Source organism: Aquarana catesbeiana, linkage group LG03, assembly GCF_042186555.1.
Source record: "Aquarana catesbeiana isolate 2022-GZ linkage group LG03, ASM4218655v1, whole genome shotgun sequence".
Taxonomy (NCBI): Eukaryota; Metazoa; Chordata; class Amphibia; order Anura; family Ranidae; genus Aquarana; species Aquarana catesbeiana.
In genome coordinates this window covers 252,830,096-252,853,888 of record NC_133326.1, presented here as the reverse complement: position 1 = coordinate 252,853,888, position 23,793 = coordinate 252,830,096, and the positions used below count along the sequence as shown (strand labels likewise).

The following is a 23,793-nucleotide window of genomic DNA, read 5'->3' as shown; positions in this document are numbered from 1 at the left end:
AAAAAGAGCATTCTGTATTGCTCTGTGGCAAACATTAAGCTTTATCCATACAGATTAAATTACTAGGCAGCACAAACAGACCTTCTATCATATTAATAAAGGCTTTCATGATTGATTATTGCTAATCCTAACTTGCATACCCATAGAAATATATATATTTATGAATTTCTGTCATATTTTTTTCTTTTTTAAGGTGTTTGCCAATTGGATAATGGAAGTGAACCAGATTTAGAGGCTGTGGCTGATCCACTGTTGTTTCACTACATGGGGCCCCAGAGTTCATTGTACCTGAAAGGAAATGCCTACAATCAGGATACATGTGAGGCCTATCACTCAGGTTAGTTTATTACATCACATAGTGGTATGTTTATACACAGCTGTGCCTAATTTAGTATTGGCTTTATTTATTTATTTATTAATTTTTTCCCTAAAAAAAAAAGGATACAGCCCTGATCAGAAACTGGTCAACTTAAACGCATATGAACAGGATTACTTAAAACAAAAGGACTTCAGGTTATATGTACAACGAGATGATGCTGAGGATGATGATGATGATGATTATTTCATCACAAGAACAGATAGTCATGGAACATATCCTCTGGTTCACTCCTTTCCTGGCACTGTCTGCAAAAAGTCTGAAGAGAACAGAGCAAGGATAGAATCTGAGACGGATCTTTATGTACAGAAGAACAGTCCTGAAAAGAATTCCTATATGGGTGGGTGTTATTTGTTAGTTATGCTTTTTTTGGTTTGTTAGATGTAGTATATTGTTTTACTAAGGACCCATGGCAATTTGTTTGCCTATAGCCTACCTTTGCTATGACTACAAATTTTTAGTGGCTTTTTGGTTCCCAGAAGCTCTAAATTAATTAAACGTACAATATGCATATGATTAAAAGAAAATATTGCCTCTTTTCTATTTGCGTGTTTAGAAAGGCGTTAAATATGTTTCAATAATAAATATTGACCATATAATCACTTTGTAAGTAAACAATAGCAGTAAGTATGCAAAGTATACAACTGTTGGTTGCTGACAAATTTTATACTGTTATATAACAATTTAATTTTGATTGATCTCAGTTTTTTATACATAATTTCTATTTCTAGTTATGTATTAATTAAGATATAATCTGCTTTACATTTTTAAAACCAATAGTTGCATGCAAATCATTTGGGTATGTTTATGCAGAATTAGCAATGTTAGCACACCACTTTCCCAGTTACAGAAAATGGCAACAGCACATGTAACGTTTTTTTTTCAGTGTTATGCACTGCATGCATGTGGCTTCAATCTGTGTCTTGACTTCCACATCCTGTGTTCTCATATTTCCTTTTTCAAAATTGCTCTAACACTTTGGAGTCAGGACTAATTTTTTTTTTAAACCCATATGATTTTGTCTGAGTGAAGTATACCGTTTTGTTCTTCGGAAGAAATTTGTACTTGGTCCTACTCTATTTTATGAACTGTTTTCTAAGTTTTTAGTTCAAATACTAAAAAATTCCTAAGAGCGCTATCACTATGTCATAAATTGTCAAAGTATCTTGCTTATATCACATATTTACTCCGCTTGGTGCAAGTGAGCCCTGGAGTTCTGAAATAGGTCACAATTGGTGACAATAGGTCAGAGCCGTTGATATTCTGAGACAGTATATTAGAATTCTGACCTATTATTGCAGGTTGAATTGAGTTAAATATTTAGTAGCAAAATATTTGACAATTGAATGTATGCTGGAGATGTACAACTGGCAGTCATTGTCTAGAAGCTGAAATGGACAGCATCTTCTCATCACACCTAGTCCTCGGTGGCCTTGGTTATGGCAGTGAGATTATTAAAGAATGAACATTGTATATAAAAAGTGTAATGTAATCTGGCTAAGATCAGTACATTAATAGTAATTATTTTTCTTTATTTACAGGCACATTTGGAAAGTCTATATGGAAGCCTCCACAAGATTCCTTTCTGCACACAGTGGATTATGTCTGTAACCTGAGTATTTCTCACTCATCATTGGATGTACCATTTGAGTGTGATAAAAAAGAGTCAACAACGACTGTTTTACCTGATGAACCAGGAAATATGGTTCATAAACCAAACCTTCTGGAAAATCACAGGACTTCAATATTTTACAGCTATGACATGGACACATAGCACAGTTGCAGTATTTACATTCTTTAAGCTAAAGACATTAACGTGCTACCTCAGCTACTTTATCCAAAGGAGAAAAAAGACACTTATTATAACATGCTTGAATGCCAAGGCTCTAAAATGAAATTTCAGAAGATACATCTGAAAGAAAATATTTGCATTTACATGCAATTTTTATAAAAATGAAAAGCGTAATTTAAAAAGTGTAAATATTGATATAAATATTTTGTATTTTTATATTGAGACTTTTTTTTTTTTTTTTACGGAAAAGCTATTGCTAATGAATTATAACAAGTTTTGTACATTTGCACAATATGTTGAATAAAATATGGCAACAGGTTTCTTAAGTAATTTTCATAAGTGACTCTGTTCTTCTAAATATACAAGATATGCATGTAATGAGACCCATTTGCTTATAGTACTGCAGGAGATTGTGGAGCTACAAATCAGTAATTCAGTTGAAATCAATGATGAGCAGTACCCATTCCATAATTGGAACTGTGTGTTTTTTCAGCTTTTTTTTTATTTTTTATTGCAAGTGAAGGTCTAAATATGTTTACTATGAATAACGTATAACAGATTTAAGCAGTATAATTTTTGCTCTCCTTGTTTTATCCCTTTTGAATTCCACCTCTTCTTTTTATGTTTAGAAATTCTTGAATACTTTTACTCTGTGCGCCACTTAATCTATTGCACGCTAGTTGTGCCCCATGTTAATGAACATTATAATATGTGTTAGTGCTCAGTACAGCAACATATATGCATGCTGCAGTGCATTGCCATTTATTTTCAATGACACCCAACATGCATACACTGCCAGAACAAATGCACCTACCTCCCAGTGCACCGCAGTGCATGTGTAGAACACTTTTGTGGTGTCCACTCAAAAATTAGGCAGATTCTTTTTTTTGGCCTGATTACACTGACAAAGTTTACTACCACTTTAAGGTTATGTTTTTTTATGTGCGTAATGGTGGCAGAGGGTGCTCGCTAATACTCCCTTTCAATGAAGTTGAATTCAACTTATTTCTATAGTTCAAAATTATGCATAAAGGTTGAAGACTGAAATTGATTAAAATTGAAGGGCCAAAGTACCTTTGGAGACTGGCACGGTGATGGTGGGTAGGTAAAAGAGTAGCTATAGGAGGTTTTTCAGACTGATGAATAGGTAAGAGAGTGCCTATAGGAGGTGTTTCAGACTATGAATTCTCTTTTTATCCTAAGTAGCTACTTAGTGTTGGTGGTGTATCTTTTCTGAGGCACCAGAGATGGTTGGCTGATGGTCTTGACCTATGCAGACCGCTTATTTTTAAAAAAAGGCCAACCTCTCAATGCTGATGGGCAACCATCTGATATACAGTTACATACTGCACTAAATAGATTGTCTTTAAAGGACGCTAGAGGACGTGCAGACTAGTACCCATGTTGCAACATTGGTCAAATTTACAGACCCAATAAACACAGGGTGATCGGGTTTGATCAAAATAAACCATAACTTTCATTTACAGCTGCTATAAAGAAATACCTGCCTTATTAGAGTATTTTTCATTGTCATTCTTTAGCCTCTCCTAGTTCAATCATCTCTAATTGTAATGTTTATACATATTTCAAAAATGTTGTACTGGTACTTTCAAGCAAAATACAATGCATTTTAGCTTATTTTGCAGAGCACTTTTTTAAAGGCTGCAGCTTGGGCAAAATATACATGGGCAAAATATACTAAATTCCATCCTGCGGCATGAGATGAAAATAAAAAGGCTCCAGTGCCGTCCTCTACAGACTCGCCATCCAGTGATGCTGCGTCACTCCATATCTAACCTCATTTAACCTAATTACTGTAATCCCAAGGCATCAAGGCTCTGTCCCACACCCTGGTCTTGCACAAGCAAGCTGCACTATGTAACTTGTAATTACTTTTTGCAGTATTTTGGATCCACGCACCACCAGAGAAAGAGGGCAAAGGGAACATATTTTGTCTTCAGGATAAAGACCACTAGAGAAAGTAAGTATACAGGGGTTTTGTTTCTTTTTTTGGAAGGGTGACTAATAGTTAGGAAATAGTCCAGTGTCCGGCTTTGACTGGACCTACCTTTTACAATGTAATCCCATCTAACAAAATTATGGAATCACAAGGAAAACCTGGCCATAATGTGTAGGCACATGTGATATATTTTGATAAATATATTATGAAACATTTAATCTGATGGGAGCCCAGTTATGTTTGCCAATTTCAAACAAACTGCAAATTTATAGTGGTTGAAATTTTCAGACATTAAATATTTTTAAACAAAGCATATCCCTCTAAACTGTGTACTTGTCTCAAGAGCACCGTGTAATTTCTGTCTGCTGATTTATTCCTCTGCTATCAGGGCAAATTCGCTATCAGGGCAAATCACTTTTGACATGTTTTATTGGCACCAAGGGAAAAAAAGGTGACAAGGAAGAGAGTTCCAGCTGATTGGCAGCCTGAGCTCTGTGTGGTGTGTGGAGGGGGATGTGTCCCTTCCCTCCAATCAGCTGTCAGAGCTCTCCCTACTGAGCTTTGCAGTGTGTAATTTCAGCTCTATGACAGCTTTTTTTTCTGACAGCTTAGGCAAGCTTTAAAAATCCTGGACTTTGACTGGATATAAAGAAGAGAAGACTGCAGATTTTTGTGTTTCACTTAAGACCAGTCACTTCACTGGGTATTTTAAGAGTTTACAACCTTTAAATATAAAATGAAATGCTTAAAAATGCATTTAAACCAGCTGCACAGAAATGTAAAAAAATGCAAATATCCTGTATGCTATGTGCCCTTGAAGGAAGTGAAGCCAATAAATAGCATTGCAAGGGTGTTGAAGTCCTAAAAATGAGTTATCTTATCCACTGCAGTTGGTATTTTACTGAAGGATATGCTCCAAGCATGTTCTGTAAAAAGGTTTGTCCCCAGAAGTATACATTATGATATTATTAAACTTCCTTTCTCTAAGCTTCCCGTATTACCACTCAGTCTTCAAGGAAGGTTCAAATCAGTTTGGGAACACAGATTCTGCATTATAAACATGTTAACAAAGGGAGTTCTCAGATTACTGGTAAAAGGGATTGAAGAGCACTGTTGCACTACAACAATGACTGGATGAAAAACCAAAGCCCTGTGAAGGTAGACTGTGGTTTCTGATTGTGTTTCATTTTCACATTTGTGGTTCCTCTAAAGAGGACCTGAACTCAAGAGGCTGAGCCCAATTAAGGCAAAGGGAAAAGGACTAGTCAGCCGTATTGCCTGTAGGCTTCCTCCAGCTGATCTCTCCATTATTACTCTCTTACCATGCCTTTTTTAGTAGAAGAAATACACAAATCACTTCTCCACAGAATGAAAGAAGCAGGTAGATGCATGCGGCACAGTAGTGTTATCATTTAGATCGTGAGACTAGCAATTACAAGCAACAGATCCTCTAGCCTTTGCCTCAGATGTCATAATCAACCCCTGGTCCCTTCCCAACAGGCCAGATCTGCTATCTCAAGGTCTCCTATTCTATGCTGTTTCTTGAGCCGGGGACACACGGGCTGAATGTCAGGAGACATTTGCTGGTTCAAAAGAAAAACGGGAGACATACGGCCCGTGTGTGTGTCGGTCTGTCTGACAGAACATTGTCAGACGAGCATGCTGGAAATCCAGCAGACGACCGACTCCTGATCAGTGCTCTCAGCCAATGGAGGAGAGCGCTGATCGGAGTGTTCTGGCAGGGGATTTATCCCCCTGTCAGAACACAACAGCTTAGCGGGGAGATCACTGTACTAATGTCGGGTGGTTAGTACAGTGGCTCCGACCGGAGCTGACAGTTTTTTGACAGTTGCATGAAAAAAACTGCAATGCCGCGTACACACGATCGCACAGTCCAACAACAAAATCCATTTTTTTTTTTCCGATGGATGTTGGCTCAAACTTGTCTTGCATACACACGGTCACACAAATCTTGTCGGAAATTCCGAACATCAAGAACGCGGTGACGTACGACGAACCGAGAAAATTGAAGTTCAATAGCCAGTGCGGCTCTTCTGCTTGATTCCGTGCATGCGTGGAATTTTGTGCGTCGGAATTGTGTACACACGATCAGAATCTCTGACAACGGATTTTGTTGTCGAAAAATTTGAGATCCAGAAAATTCCAACGGAAAATGTCCGATGGAGCCTACACACCGTGGGAATTTCTGACAACAAGCTCCCATCGAACATTTGTTGTCCATAATTCCGACCGTGTGTACGCGGCATTAGTGTGTGCCAGGCTTTAATCTCTGGTTTTAACAGCATGATTGTTGAAACATGACTGTAAAGCTAGATACACACTATACAATTTTTTTTAGATTTACCAAAACCATATACTATGAGGTCAAACATAAACACTTTCAATTTGTATGCAATCAAGCAGGCCCTTCTACTACATAGTAAATCTACAGGAAATAGAACAACAAAAGTTGTATAGTGTGTGTCCAGCTTTAAAGGATAGAGGATTTTCTGAGTCTGTGATTCCTACCTTGCTAAAAGCAAAAAAAAATCACTTCAAGGAATATCCATTATCATAACTGGAAAACTTATTTTACCTGGTATGAAGGCAGTCAAGTCAGTTGCAGGGGTTACTGTGCGCCTAGCATTCTGGCCTTCCTGCAAGCAGGTTTTAACCAGACAAAACCAAAGAAATTTCCAAGCTCAACTTACGACCAGCCTGCCACCAACAAAATTGACCTAACAACATACGATAAAAACAGGGGTTAACCAGAAATTGGCTGTAAGCACCCTTAAAGGACAGGTATTCATTATTTTTCCAAGGCCTCTGGCTTCGCACTCCCTTGTAAAAACCTTTATTCAAGGTGTTTTCCATAAAAGCCCCCCTTTTAGCACCCTGTGCTTCCCTTGAACCTTTATTGGGTTCTCTCTGCCTTGCAGAAACCACTTTTTGGAACCCATCAGGGGTATTTCCCTGGAGGTTCTTGTCATCAAAGTAGCCTCTTTGGTAGCTATTTCATCTGTCAGTTTCTGAACTGGCAGCCTTTTCCTGTAAAGAGCCATTCCTCATACATCACAATAACAGGGTTGTCTTATGCTCAAGACCATCCTTTCTTCCAAAGGTGGTTTCAACGTTCCACGTCAGTGAAGACATTCTACTGCCATCCTTTTGCTCTGCTCTGAAGCATCCAAAGGAATTGTCTCTACATTGCCTGTAGGTAGTCAGAGGCTTTAGAGTATACCTAAAAGCTTTTGCTTCGATCAAACAGATTCCCTGTTTGTTCTCTCCTCCGGACTTTGCAAGGGGCACACTGCTTTAAAATCCACTATTACACTGTGAATAAGGAACTTGATTGCAATAGCTTATGCTCTTAGGCAAAAACCTTCTCCTGCGTTGCTATATACCCATTATAGCAGATCAGTGGGAGTTTCCTGGACATTTTGGCACCAATCCTTTGAAGCCCAGCTGTGTATGGCCACCACTTGGTGTTCTGTTCATATTTTCTAAAAGTTTTACCAGATGCAGTCCAGTCTTCTGCAGATGCAGCTTTTGATTCTTGCACTCTGATTTTGGGTCTTTTAACTCTTGTTTTAATCCTGGAGTATGGGACACAGGCCACGCTACCTTTTCTTTGTTTACTCAGCATTGCTTGCTACAAAATGGAGGACTCACAAAGTGAGGTAAGTTTAAAGGGGAGGCGCTCAAAAGCTTGCCAGTGTCCAGTCACATAAAGGTACGTGCCTATAACCCATGTTGTATAAACATGTTGCTGGTGTCAAGTACTGTACTCCAAGATATGGAAGTTAAAATTCCTTTTTGTTCCCTAACAACATAGCAAATTTTCACTTTTTAAATGCAAGTCCAATTTAAGAAGTTGTTTATGCTAAAAAGACTCTAAAACAATTTTTTCCCATTTTAATTTTAAAGTTTTGCCACCTACCTACTCTGCCACTAGTGGCAGTTTTCATAAAAAGTCTAATAGAGGAAGCCACGATTCAGAATGCCTGTGGATGCAACACACCACTGTCTCATGTCTTTGCTTTCTGGTAATTCATGTTTTTCTAGTTTGTACAGTCCCAGGCTAAATTTAAGCGAACCGTGACAGATTTAAATTGTGGCTGAGCTAGCGCGGATAGAATCAGCAGCGTTTTCTTTTGTATGGTAAAGATGAGAATAAAATGTAACCATAAAAAGGGATATTCCATATGGAAGATTTCTAAATTTGTAGCAGTTTATAGAGTGGGAAAAATACAACTAAAACAGCAGATGTGAATGATGAGATTTATAAAAAAAAGAAAAAAGACATTCTTGAGTTCTTAGACAAAATCTATTGGTTTGAAAATGTCTACATGCTATTGGGAACTGCATAGATTAAGACTATAATTTCAATAAGTTGCTTGTAAAACTGCTCATCATTTGTACAACTATACATGGGTGGACAATGACTACCAATTAGGCACCATTCTTAGTGCAGTTTACTTTTGACTGTGCAAGCAGGATTGTAAACCTTTAGCCTCGGGGAAAGTAGAGCCAAGTAGCACTTTCATGGTATTGACAAGTTTTTGTGTGCTAAATAAATTGTTCTGCTATGCAAAGTGTGCAGTATTAATTGGTGGGCATAGTGGGTTGATGCCTGGGCTATGCTGCTCCTGCAAGGGCATCAGCCAGGGCTACAGGATTATAAGGTGTATTAAGTGAACATTTATTGAATGCATCAATAAAATAAACAACATCACTGGATTCAAAATTAAGGCCCCTTGCACACAGTCAGACCAATCGGGTCCGCCTATCAGTTTTTTAAAAGGCTCTGATTGGACCATCCATTGCCCTACAAGGAGCAGCAGGTGTCAACGGATGTGTCCATTGAGACCCGCCGACATCTGATCCTACCTGCAAAAAACAGACCGATGGGGGATCTGTTCCCCATCCATCTGGCAGATTGGATCGCATGACAGTCGGATGTAAACGGACAGGCAAGAGGGCTGTGTCTGCTCTGCATAAGTGGAGCCGACATGGACCTGTCATCAGCCTGCTCATCGGGGATCAGCGGATACATCGTACCTAAACACCTCAACCTTGTATATATAGTTAAAATATGTTGGACCCTCTAGTATAGAGTAAGAAGAACATGCTGTGACATGCTGGTTGTTGTAGCTCCACAGATGCTTGATGCATATAATGCAGAGTACAATGCGTGCCTGTGTCGTGTCTGTAGAGATTAAAAGCCCAGTATTATGTCACAGCATGTTCTGGTTACTCCATACTACAATACCCAACATATTCTGAAAGTTCTGTTTACACAGTACTGCAACAACCAGCATACCCTGCATCATTTGTTCACACAGTATATCCTGCCTCTTCTGCTTACACTGTACTTCAGCATACAACATACCTTTTACTGGGCAAATACTCCCAAATACACCCTGCTTAAACGGAGAAACATCCAGCTTCACCTCTTTTCCAGATGGACAAAGACTTTAGACCAGAGGCGGCTCTAGGCCTTGTGAGGCCTTAGGCAAAACTTAGGCACGAGGCCCCACTCACACCCATAATGGGAAAAATAATTCAAGTGATAAAAATTAACTGTATAAGGAGGGTAATTGGACACAGTACAGGTCGTGCAGGAGGACACAGCACAGGGGAAGGGTAAGTGGGCACAGTACAGGGGGCAGGAGGGTATAGTAAAGGAGGGAGCAGGAGGGCACAGCACAGGGGGGAGGGTAAGTGGGCACAGTACGGGGGGGAGCAGGAAGGCACAGAACAGGGCAGGGGTAAGTGGGGGGCAGGAGAGTACAGTACAAGGGGAGCAGGAAGGCACAGCACAGGGGAGAGGGTAAGTGGGCTCAGTACAAGGGGCAGGAGGGTACAGTACAGGGGGGAGCAGGAGGGCACAGAAAAGGGAGGAGGGTAAGTGGGCACAGTACAGGGGGCAGGAGGGTACAGCACAGGGGGGATGGTAAGTGGGCAGAGTACAGGGGGGAGCAGGAGGGCACAGAACAGGGGGGTAAGTGAGCACAGTACGGGGGCAGGAGGTTACAGTACAGGGGGAGCAGGAGGTCACAGCATCGCAGCATAGGGAGGAGGGTAAGTGGGCACAGTACAGGGGGCAGGAGGGTACAACACAGGGGGGATGGTAAGTGGGCACAGTACAGGGGGCAGGAGGGTACAGCACGGGGGGATGGTAAGTGGGCACAGTACAGGGGCAGGAGGGTACAGTACAGGGGGAGCAGGAGGGCACAGCACAGGGAGGAGGGTAAGTTGGCACAGTACAGGGGGCAGGAGGGCACAGCACGGGGGGGGTAAGTGGGCACAGTACGGGGGCAGGAGGGAACAATACAGGGGCAGGGTAAGTGGGCACAGTACACGGGCAGGAGGGAACAGCACAGGGGCAGGGTAAGTGGGCACAGTACAGGGGGCAGGAGGGTACAGTACAGGAGGAGCAGGAGGGCACAGCACAGGGAGGAGGGTAAGTGGGCACAGTACAGGGGGAGGGTAAGTGGGCACAGTACGGCAGTACGGGGGCAGGAGGGTATAGTACAGGGAGAGCAGGAGGCACATCACCGGGAGGAGGGTAAGTGGGCACAGTACAGGGGACAGGAGGGCAAAGCACAGGGGGAGGGTAAGTGGGCACAGTACAGGGGGCAGGAAGGTATAGTACAGAGGGAGCAGGAAGGCACAGTACAGTACAGAGGGCAGGAGGGTACAGTACAGGGGGAGCAGGAGGGCACAGTACGGGGGGCAGGAGGGCACAGCACAGGGGGAGGGTAAGTGGGCACAGTACAGGGGGCAGGAGGTTACAGTACAGGGGGAGCAGGAAGGCACAGCACAGGGGGGAGGGTAAGTGGGCACAGCACGGGGGGGAGTGGGCACAGTACAGGGGGCAGGAGGGTACAGTACAGGGGAGCAGGAAGGCACGGCACAGGGGGAGTGTAAGTGGGCACAGAACAGGAGGAAGGAGGGCACAGCACAGGGGGAGGGTAAGTGGGCACAGTATAGGTGGCAGGAGGGTACAGTACAGGGGGAGCAGGAGGGCACAGCACAGGGGGGAGGGTAAGTGGGCACAGCACAGGGGGCAGGTGAGCACAGCGCAGAGGGAGAGTAAGTGGGCACAGTACAGGGGGTAGGAGGGTACAGTACAGGGGGCGGGTAAGTGGGCACAGTACAGGGGGCAGGAGGGTATAGTACCAGGGGAGCAGGAGGGCACAGAACAGGGGGGAGGATAAGTGGGCACAGTACAGGGGGCAGGAGGGCACAGCACAGGGGGAGGGTAAGTGGGCACAGTACAGGGGGCAGGAGGGTACAGTACAGGGGGAGGGTGAGTGGGCACAGCACAGGGGGAGGGTAAGTGGGCACAGTACAGGGGGCAGGAGGGCACAGCACGGGGGAGGGTAAGTGGGCATAGTACAGGGGGCAGGAGGGCACAGCACAGGGGAAGGGGAAGTGGGCACAGTACAGGGGGTAGGAGGATACAGTACAGGGGGATAGTAAGTGGACACAGTACAGGGGGCAGGAGGGCACAGCACAGGGGGAGGGTAAGTGGGCACAGTACAGGGGGCAGGAGGGTACAGTACAGGGGGAGCAGGAAGGCACAGCACAGGGGAGAGGGTAAGTGGGCTCAGTACAAGGGGCAGGAGGGTACAGTACAGGGGGGAGCAGGAGGGCACAGAAAAGGGAGGAGGGTAAGTGGGCACAGTACAGGGGGCAGGAGGGTACAGCACAGGGGGGATGGTAAGTGGGCACAGTACAGGGGGGAGCAGGAGGGCACAGAACAGGGGGGTAAGTGAGCACAGTATGGGGGCAGGAGGTTACAGTACAGGGGGAGCAGGAGGGCACAGCATCACAGCATAGGGAGGAGGGTAAGTGGGCACAGTACAGGGGGCAGGAGGGTACAACACAGGGGGGATGGTAAGTGGGCACAGTACAGGGGGCAGGAGGGTACAGCACAGGGGGGATGGTAAGTGGGCACAGTACAGGGGCAGGAGGGTACAGTACAGGGGGAGCAGGAGGGCACAGCACAGGGAGGAGGGTAAGTTGGCACAGTACAGGGGGCAGGAGGGCACAGCACAGGGGGAGGGTAAGTGGGCACAGTACGGGGGCAGGAGGGAACAATACAGGGGCAGGGTAAGTGGGCACAGTACAGGGGCAGGAGGGAACAGCACAGGGGCAGGGTAAGTGGGCACAGTACAGGGGGCAGGAGGGTACAGTACAGGGGGAGCAGGAGGGCACAACACAGGGGGGAGGGTAAGTGGGCACAGCACAGGGGGCAGGTGAGCACAGCGCAGAGGGAGAGTAAGTGGGCACAGTACAGGGGGTAGGAGGGTACAGTACAGGGGGCGGGTAAGTGGGCACAGTACAGGGGGCAGGAGGGTATAGTACCAGGGGAGCAGGAGGGCACAGAACAGGGGGGAGGATAAGTGGGCACAGTACAGGGGGCAGGAGGGCACAGCACAGGGGGAGGGTAAGTGGGCACAGTACAGGGGGCAGGAGGGTACAGTACAGGGGGAGGGTGAGTGGGCACAGCACAGGGGGAGGGTAAGTTGGCACAGTACAGGGGGCAGGAGGGCACAGCACAGGGGGAGGGTAAGTGGGCACAGTACGGGGGCAGGAGGGAACAATACAGGGGCAGGGTAAGTGGGCACAGTACAGGGGCAGGAGGGAACAGCACAGGGGCAGGGTAAGTGGGCACAGTACAGGGGGCAGGAGGGTACAGTACAGGGGGAGCAGGAGGGCACAGCACAGGGAGGAGGGTAAGTGGGCACAGTACAGGGGGCAGGAGGGCACAGCACAGGGGGAGGGTAAGTGGGCACAGTACGGCAGTACGGGGGCAGGAGGGTATAGTACAGAGGGAGCAGGAAGGCACAGCACAGGGGGAGGGTAAGTGGGCACAGTACAGGGGGCAGGAGGGTATAGTACAGAGGGAGCAGGAAGGCACAGCACAGGGGGAGGGTAAGTGGGCACAGTACAGTACAGGGGGCAGGAGGGTACAGTACAGGGGGAGCAGGAGGGCACAGTACGGGGAGCAGGAGGGCACAGCACAGGGAGGAGGGTAAGTGGGCACAGTACAGGGGCAGGAGGGTACAGTACAGGGGGAGCAGGAAGGCACAGCACAGGGGGAGGGTAAGTGGGCACAGCACGGGGGGGAGTGGGCACAGTACAGGGGGCAGGAGGGTACAGTACAGGGGAGCAGGAAGGCACGGCACAGGGGGAGTGTAAGTGGGCACAGAACAGGAGGAAGGAGGGCACAGCACAGGGGGAGGGTAAGTGGGCACAGTATAGGGGGCAGGAGGGTACAGTACAGGGGGAGCAGGAGGGCACAGCACAGGGGGGAGGGTAAGTGGGCACAGCACAGGGGGCAGGAGAGCACAGCACAGAGGGAGAGTAAGTGGGCACAGTACAGGGGGTAGGAGGGTACAGTACAGGGGGAGGGTAAGTGGGCACAGTACAGGGGGCAGGAGGGTACAGTACCAGGGGAGCAGGAGGGCACAGAACAGGGGGAGGATAAGTGGGCACAGTACAGGGGGCAGGAGGGCACAGCACAGGGGGGAGGATAAGTGGGCACAGTACAGGGGGCAGGAGGGTACAGTACAGGGGGAGGGTGAGTGGGCACAGCACAGGGGGGAGGGTAAGTGGGCACAGTACAGGGGGCAGGAGGGCACAGCATGGGGGAGGGTAAGTGGGCATAGTACAGGGGGCAGGAGGGCACAGCACAGGGGGAGGGTAAGTGGGCACAGTACAGGGGGGGAGTGGGCACAGTACAGGGGGCAGGAGGGTACAGTACAGGGGAGCAGGAAGGCACGGCACAGAGGGAGTGTAAGTGGGCACAGAATAGGAGGAAGGAGGGCACAGCACAGGGGGAGGGTAAGTGGGCACAGTATAGGGGGCAGGAGGGTACAGTACAGGGGGAGGGTGAGTGGGCACAGCACAGGGGGGAGGGTAAGTGGGCACAGTACAGTGGGGGAGGGCACAGCACAGGGGGCAGGAGGGTACAGTACAGGGGGAGGGTGAGTGGGCACAGCACAGGGGGGAGGGTAAGTGGGCACAGTACAGGGGTGGAGGGCACAGCACAGGGGGAGGGTAAGTGGGCACAGTACCGGGGCAGGAGGGTACAATACGGGGGGGTAAGTGGGCAAGGTGCAGGGGGATCAGAAGGAAAGCAGGATACCCCTTTCATCAGAGTGCCCCCCTAGAGACCCCCAGAGATCATAGAGACCCCCTTATTGCAGCGCCCCCTGCCCTCTTTAAGGTCTCCATTTATATTGCCTTACCAGCAGGAATCAGGTACCGCTGCAAGCAAGGTGTGAGAGCCGAAGTTGGAGGGCGAAGCTGAGAGGTGGAGCTGTTCTACAGATTTCTCCTCTACTGTATACAGTGGCAGATGCAAAAAGGGTCACCAAGGTGGGTGGGGGGAGAGGCGCCAGGTGGAGGAACCAGAGATCGATGGCACAGCTAACCACAGCTAATGGCACAGCTAATCCACATTGAGTGGAGCGCAGTGCCGGAAGTTCGGAACTTGGTCCGACGCTGGCTTCATCCCCCGATGGGTCAGCGGGGCAGACCGGAGAAGTGAGCGGAAGGAGGAGGAGCAGCAGCATTAGCAGCTCTCTCTCCTCTCCTGCTTGTGAGGGGAGGATGTGTCAGCGCTGGCTGTGAGCGGCTATCCCTTGCTGTGATCCAGAGCTGTCAGTGAGCTCCGATCACCTGGTAAACAGCCCGCTATCTCTCCATGTAGCGGTGGGTGGACTCAGCACTGTGCTGATAGCGGGGGGATCCGCCATCAACACAGCTCTTTAATCAGGCAAACTAGGCGGCCGCGAGGCCCCTGCGAGCGCGGGGCCTTAGGCGACCGCCTAATTTGCCTAATTAGAGAGCCGCCTCTGCTTTAGACCTTTGTCACCATGAAGCCGCACTTGGTAACACAGCAGCTCACTGCTGCAACCTGTAAATAGATCCAGCAGAAGAGGTCTTTCACTACTCACTTCCTCTATCAGACTCTGAAAGATTATGAGAGAGGAAGCAAGTAGTGGAAGACTTCCTCTACTGTATCTATTTACAATACAATTTGGAGATGCTATAGCATATACAGTATAAGCATTCTCCTTGCACTGCCACTGGCCAAATGACTACAATTAGTAGTTGTATCTAAACATACTATGTATATAATCTTTGCAGTTCATTCAGCACTCCTGTGTTCCCTTTTCAACTGACAGTGGGCTAAAACCCACTGTTGGTTGAATTCACTCAGCCGGTCCAGGCTCAGGATCCACCCAGGTGCCTGGACCAGGCCTGGCTCAGCTTCTCAATGATCAGCCGAGAGCCTGAGCCAGCCCCTCCTGCTCCTTCCACAGCCCAATGCTCCAGTGAGCACTGGAGGGGTGAGCAGAGAGCTTTTGACTGACAGTCGCAGCTCTCTGCTCGGAGCAGAGGGAGACAACTGAGCCATCAGCGTTGATTGATTACTCAATTCTCACTACAGAGACGACGGAGGGCAGGTGTAGCATCGAATTGATGCTGCATCCAACTAGGTGATTAGAATTGTTTATTATTTCTTAAATCCCAAACTTCTCTTTATTAATAGATGATGTTATACAGAAATAGCAGTCTCTGGTCCTGTCTATTTAATTCCTCAGCAGGGGCCCACCTATACTCATCTTGCACTGCAGGCCACTGATTTTTGGTGGTCTTAATAGCATTTCTTCCACAGAGCCTCCCCGTCATAAATGGTGTAATTTATGCTATCTATATCATTGACTCAGCAGCTTCACGTCAGTCTTCTAAATTTGGGAAAATGTCTAGAAGCTTAATATATCATCAATTATACATTACTCTTATATTACACTGATAACATTTCCCCATACACCTCTTCAGAAAAAGATAATTTGTGTGTTATTATCTGCTGTTATCAACAACAGCAAGAAATAGATCTCTGCAGTTACAGTAAAAGGAGAAGAGAGATGGATCAGTTTCCAGAGCCCACAGAAAAGCAAGATGACTTCAGAGATATTACTGGAATCTCCCATGTAACCATCATGCAGAAACATTATGTTTTAAAATTGTGCCAAAGAAGTGCTAGAAGTTCCAGCATACACAAGTGCCAAACTGGTTTGCAGCAAACATCACATAACAATGGCTGAGAGAAGCTTCTGCTTTGCCATTTAAAAATTACGATTTGCCTTTAGTGTGAAAAGAACAATATTTATAGGTGTACTATAAAATCTTATTTTAATGCTATTTATAAAATGATTAAACAAGAAGAATAATACATCTGTAGCATCTTAAATGTGCATACACAAATATGGTTTTACTTTTATATCGGTAGCACCCTCCTAGGTAGGTGCTAAAAGAGAGTATAGTTTTTGGATCTTTCTGCTTATCAGGAAGGCTGCCAGGTAAGTTTAGATGCTCTCTGCCTACCAGGGACCAGAGACCAGGGATCCATTAATAGGGTCTGCTCATAGTGCTCAGATGCTGCTCATGTTGACTGAATGTTTCACACTGGTCCAATAGGGGGGGGCATATTGGACAGTGGGAGAAACCTGACAAATGAGAGCATAGGCATAGTTACAGCCCTGGTAATTGGATGAGGAAAGTGCCTCAATGCATGCTGGTTGACTGTATATATGCCAGGGACACATGTGTTTGGGGTCTTCAGCTGGAGAGTGGGAACCTGGAGGGAGGGGGTGGCTGCCCCTCCTCTGTAGAACCTGCCATGCAGCCTCAGGGGGTTGACCTGAGGTCCTGAATTGGAGTATAGCTGCAACCCAGATGTCCTGCAGAGCTGACTGGAAAGGAGCCACGCCAGGAAGGATCTGTTTCGGCTTACAGTGAGTAAAGATCTGTGTCACACTCAGGATTGCATTGCAGGATCCTGGCAAAGTTACTTACTTTGTCCCCAGGGTCCTGCAATGTCTCCCTGCTGTATCTGCGGGCTGTGTCCTCCGATCGATCTATTACAGTGCCAGACTCCGTTCCCTGCGAGCAACGCGATGCTCGGGGATGGAGCCTGCTGCCAAATTAAAAAAGTGAAAAACACATACAGTACACTGTAATCTTACAGATTACATTACTGTATCAAATAATTTCACATCCTTTTTGTCCCTAATGCTTTGTCCAGTGCCCTGCCTGCAGTTTTATATGATATATACTGTACTTTCTGCCTGGAAACTTGAGATTGTCCATGGCAACCAAAAAAGTGTCCCTTTATGTCAAAAGCAGTTTTAGACAAGCTAGAAAACAGCGATAATAAATTAGAATCACTTGCAGAATTGAGCAATAGTGATTTGTGGGGAAATTTTTCATCAGACACTGAAAGTAATGACAGTTACAATTTTGCAACTGAGCAAATTTCAGTGCTTTTGATTTGATTACATTATTGAATACATTTTATTATTATTATATTACTATTTGTTATAATTATTTATAGTTATATATTATATTATAATGTATGATTTTGTGTTTCAAACTTTATCATACCAGGGATGTCTACTAGGCTCTTTCTTGGACAGATTTAAGTGTTTTTTTCCTAATAAGAATTACAGGCCTACAATATAAAATGCCAAATTTCCATGCGAAACAATGTACCTCTTTGAGCATCAAAAACCTGACAAAATCATACCGCCAGAGAGGTTAAAGGGGGTGCTAGTGAGTGTCGCGAAGATAACTAGTTTCATCAAGTCTGCTGCCGGAACAAGCAAAGGACTAACTATTCCCATACAAGTATAACAGCAAGTCTGTTACCACAATTAACCTGGTTAGGCCGAGTGAGAGTTGTCCTCATCTGTAATTAGTTCCAGTTGGTATATCCCACTATTCTCTTCTCCTATCCAAGTTCCAACAATAAATCCAAAAAAAACTCAAACCCCTGGATTGAATTTCGGAAACAAGTGGATGAGAGTGTGGATGGTCATGTGAAACCCCCTGGTAACTGGCTGTAATATCAGAAGGGAACGTTTAGAGAAGTCTACATGCAGCAATCCCTACGGGGGGCAGTGCTACATATCATTCCCTGCATTCTAAAAAAAACTTTAAAACATATTGCATCTGCAAAATAACTATTATTTTATTACAGGTTGTGACTTTGGAAATAATTTTGACAACCAACTAACTGCTTCATTGCTAATACTGTGGATAGAAACAAGATGTTTCATGTTATCTATAATAATTCAGTGAACTATTCTAAGTAAAAAATATTAATGAAAGAGGACAACCATTGTCTCATTCCTTCCTCTTTTCATCTTTATGATTAGTTATTGGCATTTCTCTTTGGCAATTACAATTTCTTCCATCAAGAGTTTTAGGTTTAGCAATGACAAAACAATAATGGAAATAAGGTGCCAGTAATGGAAGGGAGACATGCAAACAGCTAACATATATAATACTCAGCCTTAATAATATTATCTGGGTATATTTTTTTAAATGTTTTGGGTCACCATTATATTTATGAAGGGTACTCTTATTAGTACTGCTCCACAGTGGTTGGGTCTCCCAAGTAATGCAGACTTTTCTGTAGCAATGTAACCTAACTGCACATTGCTAGCTATATTTTCATGAATACGAATTAAATAACATGCTCTTAATTGTACTGAAAGTCCTAAACACCAGTAATAGAATAACTTTAAATGCCAGTCCATTCAAAGGTGATATTTTGGCTACATAACGAGTCTGGTGGGCTTATTGCCTTCAGTATGTCATGAAAGCATCAGTGCAACAGTGAGATTCCCTTTTCATAATTCTTGTCTATGCTCCTATCCATCCAGTAGTTGCGTGTGTTCCTTAAAAAAAAACAAGGGAGAGGCAAATCTAAGTGTAGGATTAAAAGCAGTTTAATAAGAACATCCAATTGGCAACTCACATGTGTACATATTACAAAAGGCACATCTGTGTATATGGAGGGTCCCAAAGGGTATCCTCGGTGGAAAATCCACTCTGCTCCTCTTCTCCTTCCTCTCTGCAGCACATTAATCTCCGCTGATAACCGCTGTGAGAGTAGACAGCCGCACGGTGATAGGAACCAGAACGAGGCTTGATGTGCAGATGGCTAGGTAGCGTGGAGGGATGACTTCACCAGAATGCGACACGTTTCCTGAGCTACAGTACGCATGTTATTGTAGCCGTGCTCCTTCTTCAAGCATCTTCAAGAAGGAGCGCAGCTACCATAACACACGTGCTTGCATCTTTTACTTGTTTGTGCATGTGTTCCTGTCCACCTTTGCACGTTCCAGCTCCTTCTGTTGTTTTTCCTATAACTTAAAATAACTTAAAGTGGAACTGAAAAAAAAAAATTTTCTATGTTACAGGGAACATTTAGAAGCGCTAATTGTGCCTATTTGGTACCCTGAAAATGTACCTTTTAGCATAAATAGCTCCTAAAAAATAATAATGCACTTCCTGTTATTGGAGATATTTGGTGACGTCGCTAGGGTGCTGCTTACTCTTCTTGCTGGAGGCTCCAAAAGGAGCCGAGAAGCAAACTCCTACCTCTACCAAGCTGCACCCCCCTCTTCCCCACACAGAGGCGCAGTGCAGAACAAGGCATTTACTCAGACAAACGGGGGAAATATCTGCTGCAGGGAGACCACATACAATGCTCTAACATGCCTTTTTTGGCACAACTTTAGATCCTTTTTAAAATATTGCAGTGAGAGTGGAGCTCTGCTAAAAAAATGAATGCTGTGACAGTGGAGTCCCCCTTAATAAAATAATGAAGTAAGAGTGAAATTCGCCTTATTAAAATATTGCAGCCCCTCTTAAAAAAATATTGCAGTGAGAATGTAACCCCCTCTTAATGGCCACACAAGACCACAGATTGCAGTGAGAGTGGAGCCCGTCATAATAAAATATTGCAGTGAGAGTGGAGCCCTCTTAATAGCCACACAAGAACGCAGATTGCAGTGAGTGGAGCCCCTCTTAATAAAATATTGCAGTGAGAGTGGAGCCCCCCTTAATATAATATTTCACTGAGTGGAGCCCCTCATAATAAAATATTGCAGTGAGAATGGAACCCCTCTTAATGGTCACACAAGAACACAGATCTCATCAAAAACGTCCTGCAAGATATAAGCTGTCACATGGTTTTAATTAGTATCTGAATCATGAATTTTTTGTTTTGGGTGGACTGTAATTTTTAGCAAAATAACGATGAGGATGGGGATCATCTTACTGGACTCGTAGCCTGAATGATTATAGCAAGAAGGGGGAATGTGTTTGATACCATATTGCTGGTCAATAACAGTGCAAGTAATCATTAACTAACATGTTTAGTGTAAACAATAATTGTTTAAATGGTGAAACAGAGAAAATTATTAGGTGTATTTGTTGATTAAAGATTGATACTTTTAGTCTGTAAGGTTCAATTTTGATTGCTTAGGAATTCTAAACAAGTGATCTGTCATTCATCATTATATATTTTCCAATAACTAAGAATTTCAGTTTAATGTTCTACAGAGACTTCATTATTCTAGGCAACCAACAATACTGTAGCTTCAACTACCAATATTTCTTCAACTGAAAATAGAAAACACTGAAATAAATCATGTTCATGGTTATATGTTCTTGGTAATATTTTGTTCACTGACTAGGTTTCATTTACTGCCTAGAATTGCTTTTTAATTCCCATGATGTCAAATTCTTCTTTCTAAGGTATCTAGAAGTCACTAAAAAGCACAGGAAGGTTTTAGCCCTTTAGTTCAGTTCATAGCTTAAACAATGGGAATCAGATTTCCAAACATTCTAGAAGATTAAATAAGCCATTCATTTTTCTCCTGCAATAAAATAAAAAGTTATTCCCAACAGAATCTGTAAATTCTACTAGGACATGAGTCAACTCTTAGACAAAGATGGCCAGGCGCCCCATCAAGCAGCACTGCAGCAAATCCATCTGGATAAGTGTCCACAACTTTATCAGATTTTACGATTTAAAAGCCTTCTTCAACACCAGTTGGCCTTTTAAAGATAATTTTTACACATATCAGCCTATTTAATTATTAAGTTGCTTACATGCTGAAAAACTTTGAGTTGGCTTGGAAAATTAGAGCATGCCCATCCCACTCTCATATACATTTTTTGGTAATCTATTATTTTTTTTATGAATTAAAAAGGAACAGGAGGGAATGAGGTTTTCCTATTGAGTGGGAGACACTGTCTCTCACATAGCTGTCCTGGAAGTTCCTAGAAAGTCTTTGAATGACCATGTTAGTGTTACTATATAATGCTAATTCAAGGTTCCCTTGTATCCCCATTTCTTGGAAGGCAATACTTCTTTACTAAGCACCTTTTTAAAGAGGTTTTATACAGCAAAGAACCACCCACTTAATAGTTAAAGTAGGACACAAGACTTTAAATCTACCTCCAAGAAGGATATTACCCTCTAGCAGACATAAAATTTATATAACCAATAAAACATTTATTTTTTCTTAATATGAATATGGGGGGAGGGATATTACGGCTCCCCTCTTTTTTTTCCTCCTCTTGTGTAAGTTATGAATATTGATAAAGTCACGTGGAGGTGACGAAACGCATCGGACAGAGCCAGTGATGTCATCACGTGGTCGGACGTTGGGACTCGAGATTGAGGGTTCATGCTCCTTAAGGGGTTAGCGTTTGATTGTTGGCTATTTCATCTAAGTGCACTAGACATTATGCACATGTAAATGTAAGTGCTTTTAAATGTTTTTTTTTTTTAATTGAAATTTTAATATGTTGTACAATAATGGTTCCCATTATGTTCTTTTGAGAATTCAATCTCTCCTATGAGAGCAGTGGAATTATGGAGATCCGTGACCTTTGAGGTGTCTTCCTTAAGAGTTTATCCACACTACAGTCTGCGGCCATTCCATATGTTGGTTCCAACATACAAAAGGGCGAAACGCTTATTACCTATGATTTATATAGGTCTATGGATGGAGGTGAGCTGCTAGTGTTACTGGTGGAGGAGTCACAAGCGTGTTTGCACCTAATTTACCTTGTCTGCACTTTAAAAAGAAGATTGCACATTTAGGGACAATCATATTATTTGCATGCCCTTGGACACAAGGGGGAATCATGCATATTTGAAGTTATATATAGACTGATGAAATTATTGTGAAATCGGTTTATTTGTTTACATGTTGATAAGTGTTTATTTGGGGGGTTGCACCATCCCAGTATATTGCATAGATAGCATCACTTGAAAATATTAATAGATTTCACTCACCATCAGGGATGTTATTACTAATTAGGTGTTGTTATTTTACATATGTTTACTTTTTTCTGGTAGCACTGCAATATAATTTTGTGTTTTGTTTTATCAAAGTTGTGGGGACACACTATATTGTTGGCAGCTACTCACAGGGTGATCATTTATTATTAGGATGTGGCTTGAGCAATATCTTTTTTTATTTATATGTATGAATATTTGGTGGACATAGTATACAATGTGTATCTTTTTCTTTTCTTTTTGGGTCATATATATATATATATATATATATATATATATATATATATATATATATATATATATATATATATATACAGATTTTTCTTTTTTTGTGCGTTACAATTTATAATATACTGCATATTGGATATCATGTAACATATTTGTTGTGTTTTATTAAACAAATCTTTACAGATTTATTTGTGACTTCAAATGATGATTAAGCCTATCCTCCAGTCTAAATAAGTGGTTGTTTTAGTGACTTGAATGTGCCTTTTAAACATATTCATTTTTTTTATATAAATTTGTTTATATTAATTGAGTTTCTGCTAGAGTTAATATTCTCCTTGGAGTTACATTTAAAGTCCCACGTCTTACTTTCACTCTTAAGTGGGTGGTTCATTGCTGTATATAATATAACTATAAAAGGATGGGACTCCAAGGAGGTTTTTGTCACTATGTTGTGACATAATACTTTGAATCTGCTATAAATAGTTAATGGTATTTTTTTCAAGAGGCTTTATCTGTGCTCTGCATGAGTATGAAAGTTACCCACTTACAGTTGTTCTCTGACAGGTGGGAAGAATGTCAGTGCATGGTAGCATTATTGGGTAACACACACGATAGTGTTGGATACTTAAAGTGATTGTAAAGTCTCGTTTTTTTTTTTTTAAATAACAAACATGTTATACTTACAGTATCTCACAAAAGTGAGTATACCCCTCACATTTTTGTAAACAATTTAATATATTTTTTCATGTGACAACACTGAAGAAATGCCACTTTGCTTCAATGTAAAGTAGTGACTATACAGCTTAACAGTGTAAATTTGCTGTCCCCTCAGAATAACTCAACACACAGCCATTAATGTCAAAACCACTGGCAACAAAAGTGAGTACACCCATAAGTGAAAATGTCCAACTTGGGTCCAAAGTATCAATATTTCGTGTGGCCATCATTATTTTCCAACACTGCCCTAACCCTCTTGGGCATGGAGTTCCAAAGAGCTTCACAGGTTGCCACTGGAATCCTCTTCCAATCCTCCATGACAACATTACGGTTCTGGTGGATGTTAGAGACCTTGCGCTCCTCCACCTTCCATTTGAGGATGCCCCACAGATGCTCAATAGGGTTTAGGTCCATGCTTGGCCAGTCCATCACCTTTAACCTCAGCTATTTTAGCAAGGCAGTGGTTGTCTTGGAGGTGTGTTTGGGGTTTGTTATCATGTTGGAATACTGCCTTGTGGCCCAATCTCTGA

The 23,793-nt window shown here is 43.7% G+C and overlaps 1 protein-coding gene across 2 annotated transcripts in view; it reads left to right on the top strand.

Annotated features, from left to right (window-relative positions):
- Positions 1-2,507, top strand: part of LRIG3 (leucine rich repeats and immunoglobulin like domains 3) — a 38,835-nt gene extending 36,328 nt beyond the window's left edge. The window contains exons 17-19 of one of the 2 annotated variants that reach the window (XM_073619979.1): positions 194-337; positions 441-716; positions 1,918-2,507. In XM_073619979.1, the coding sequence (XP_073476080.1) occupies positions 194-337; positions 441-716; positions 1,918-2,150 (653 nt within the window). In that variant the 3' untranslated portion in view covers positions 2,151-2,507. The remainder of the gene's footprint in view (positions 1-193; positions 338-440; positions 717-1,917) is intronic. The other variant, XM_073619980.1, reaches the window with a different exon arrangement.
- The last annotated feature ends 21,286 nt before the right edge of the window (positions 2,508-23,793 follow it).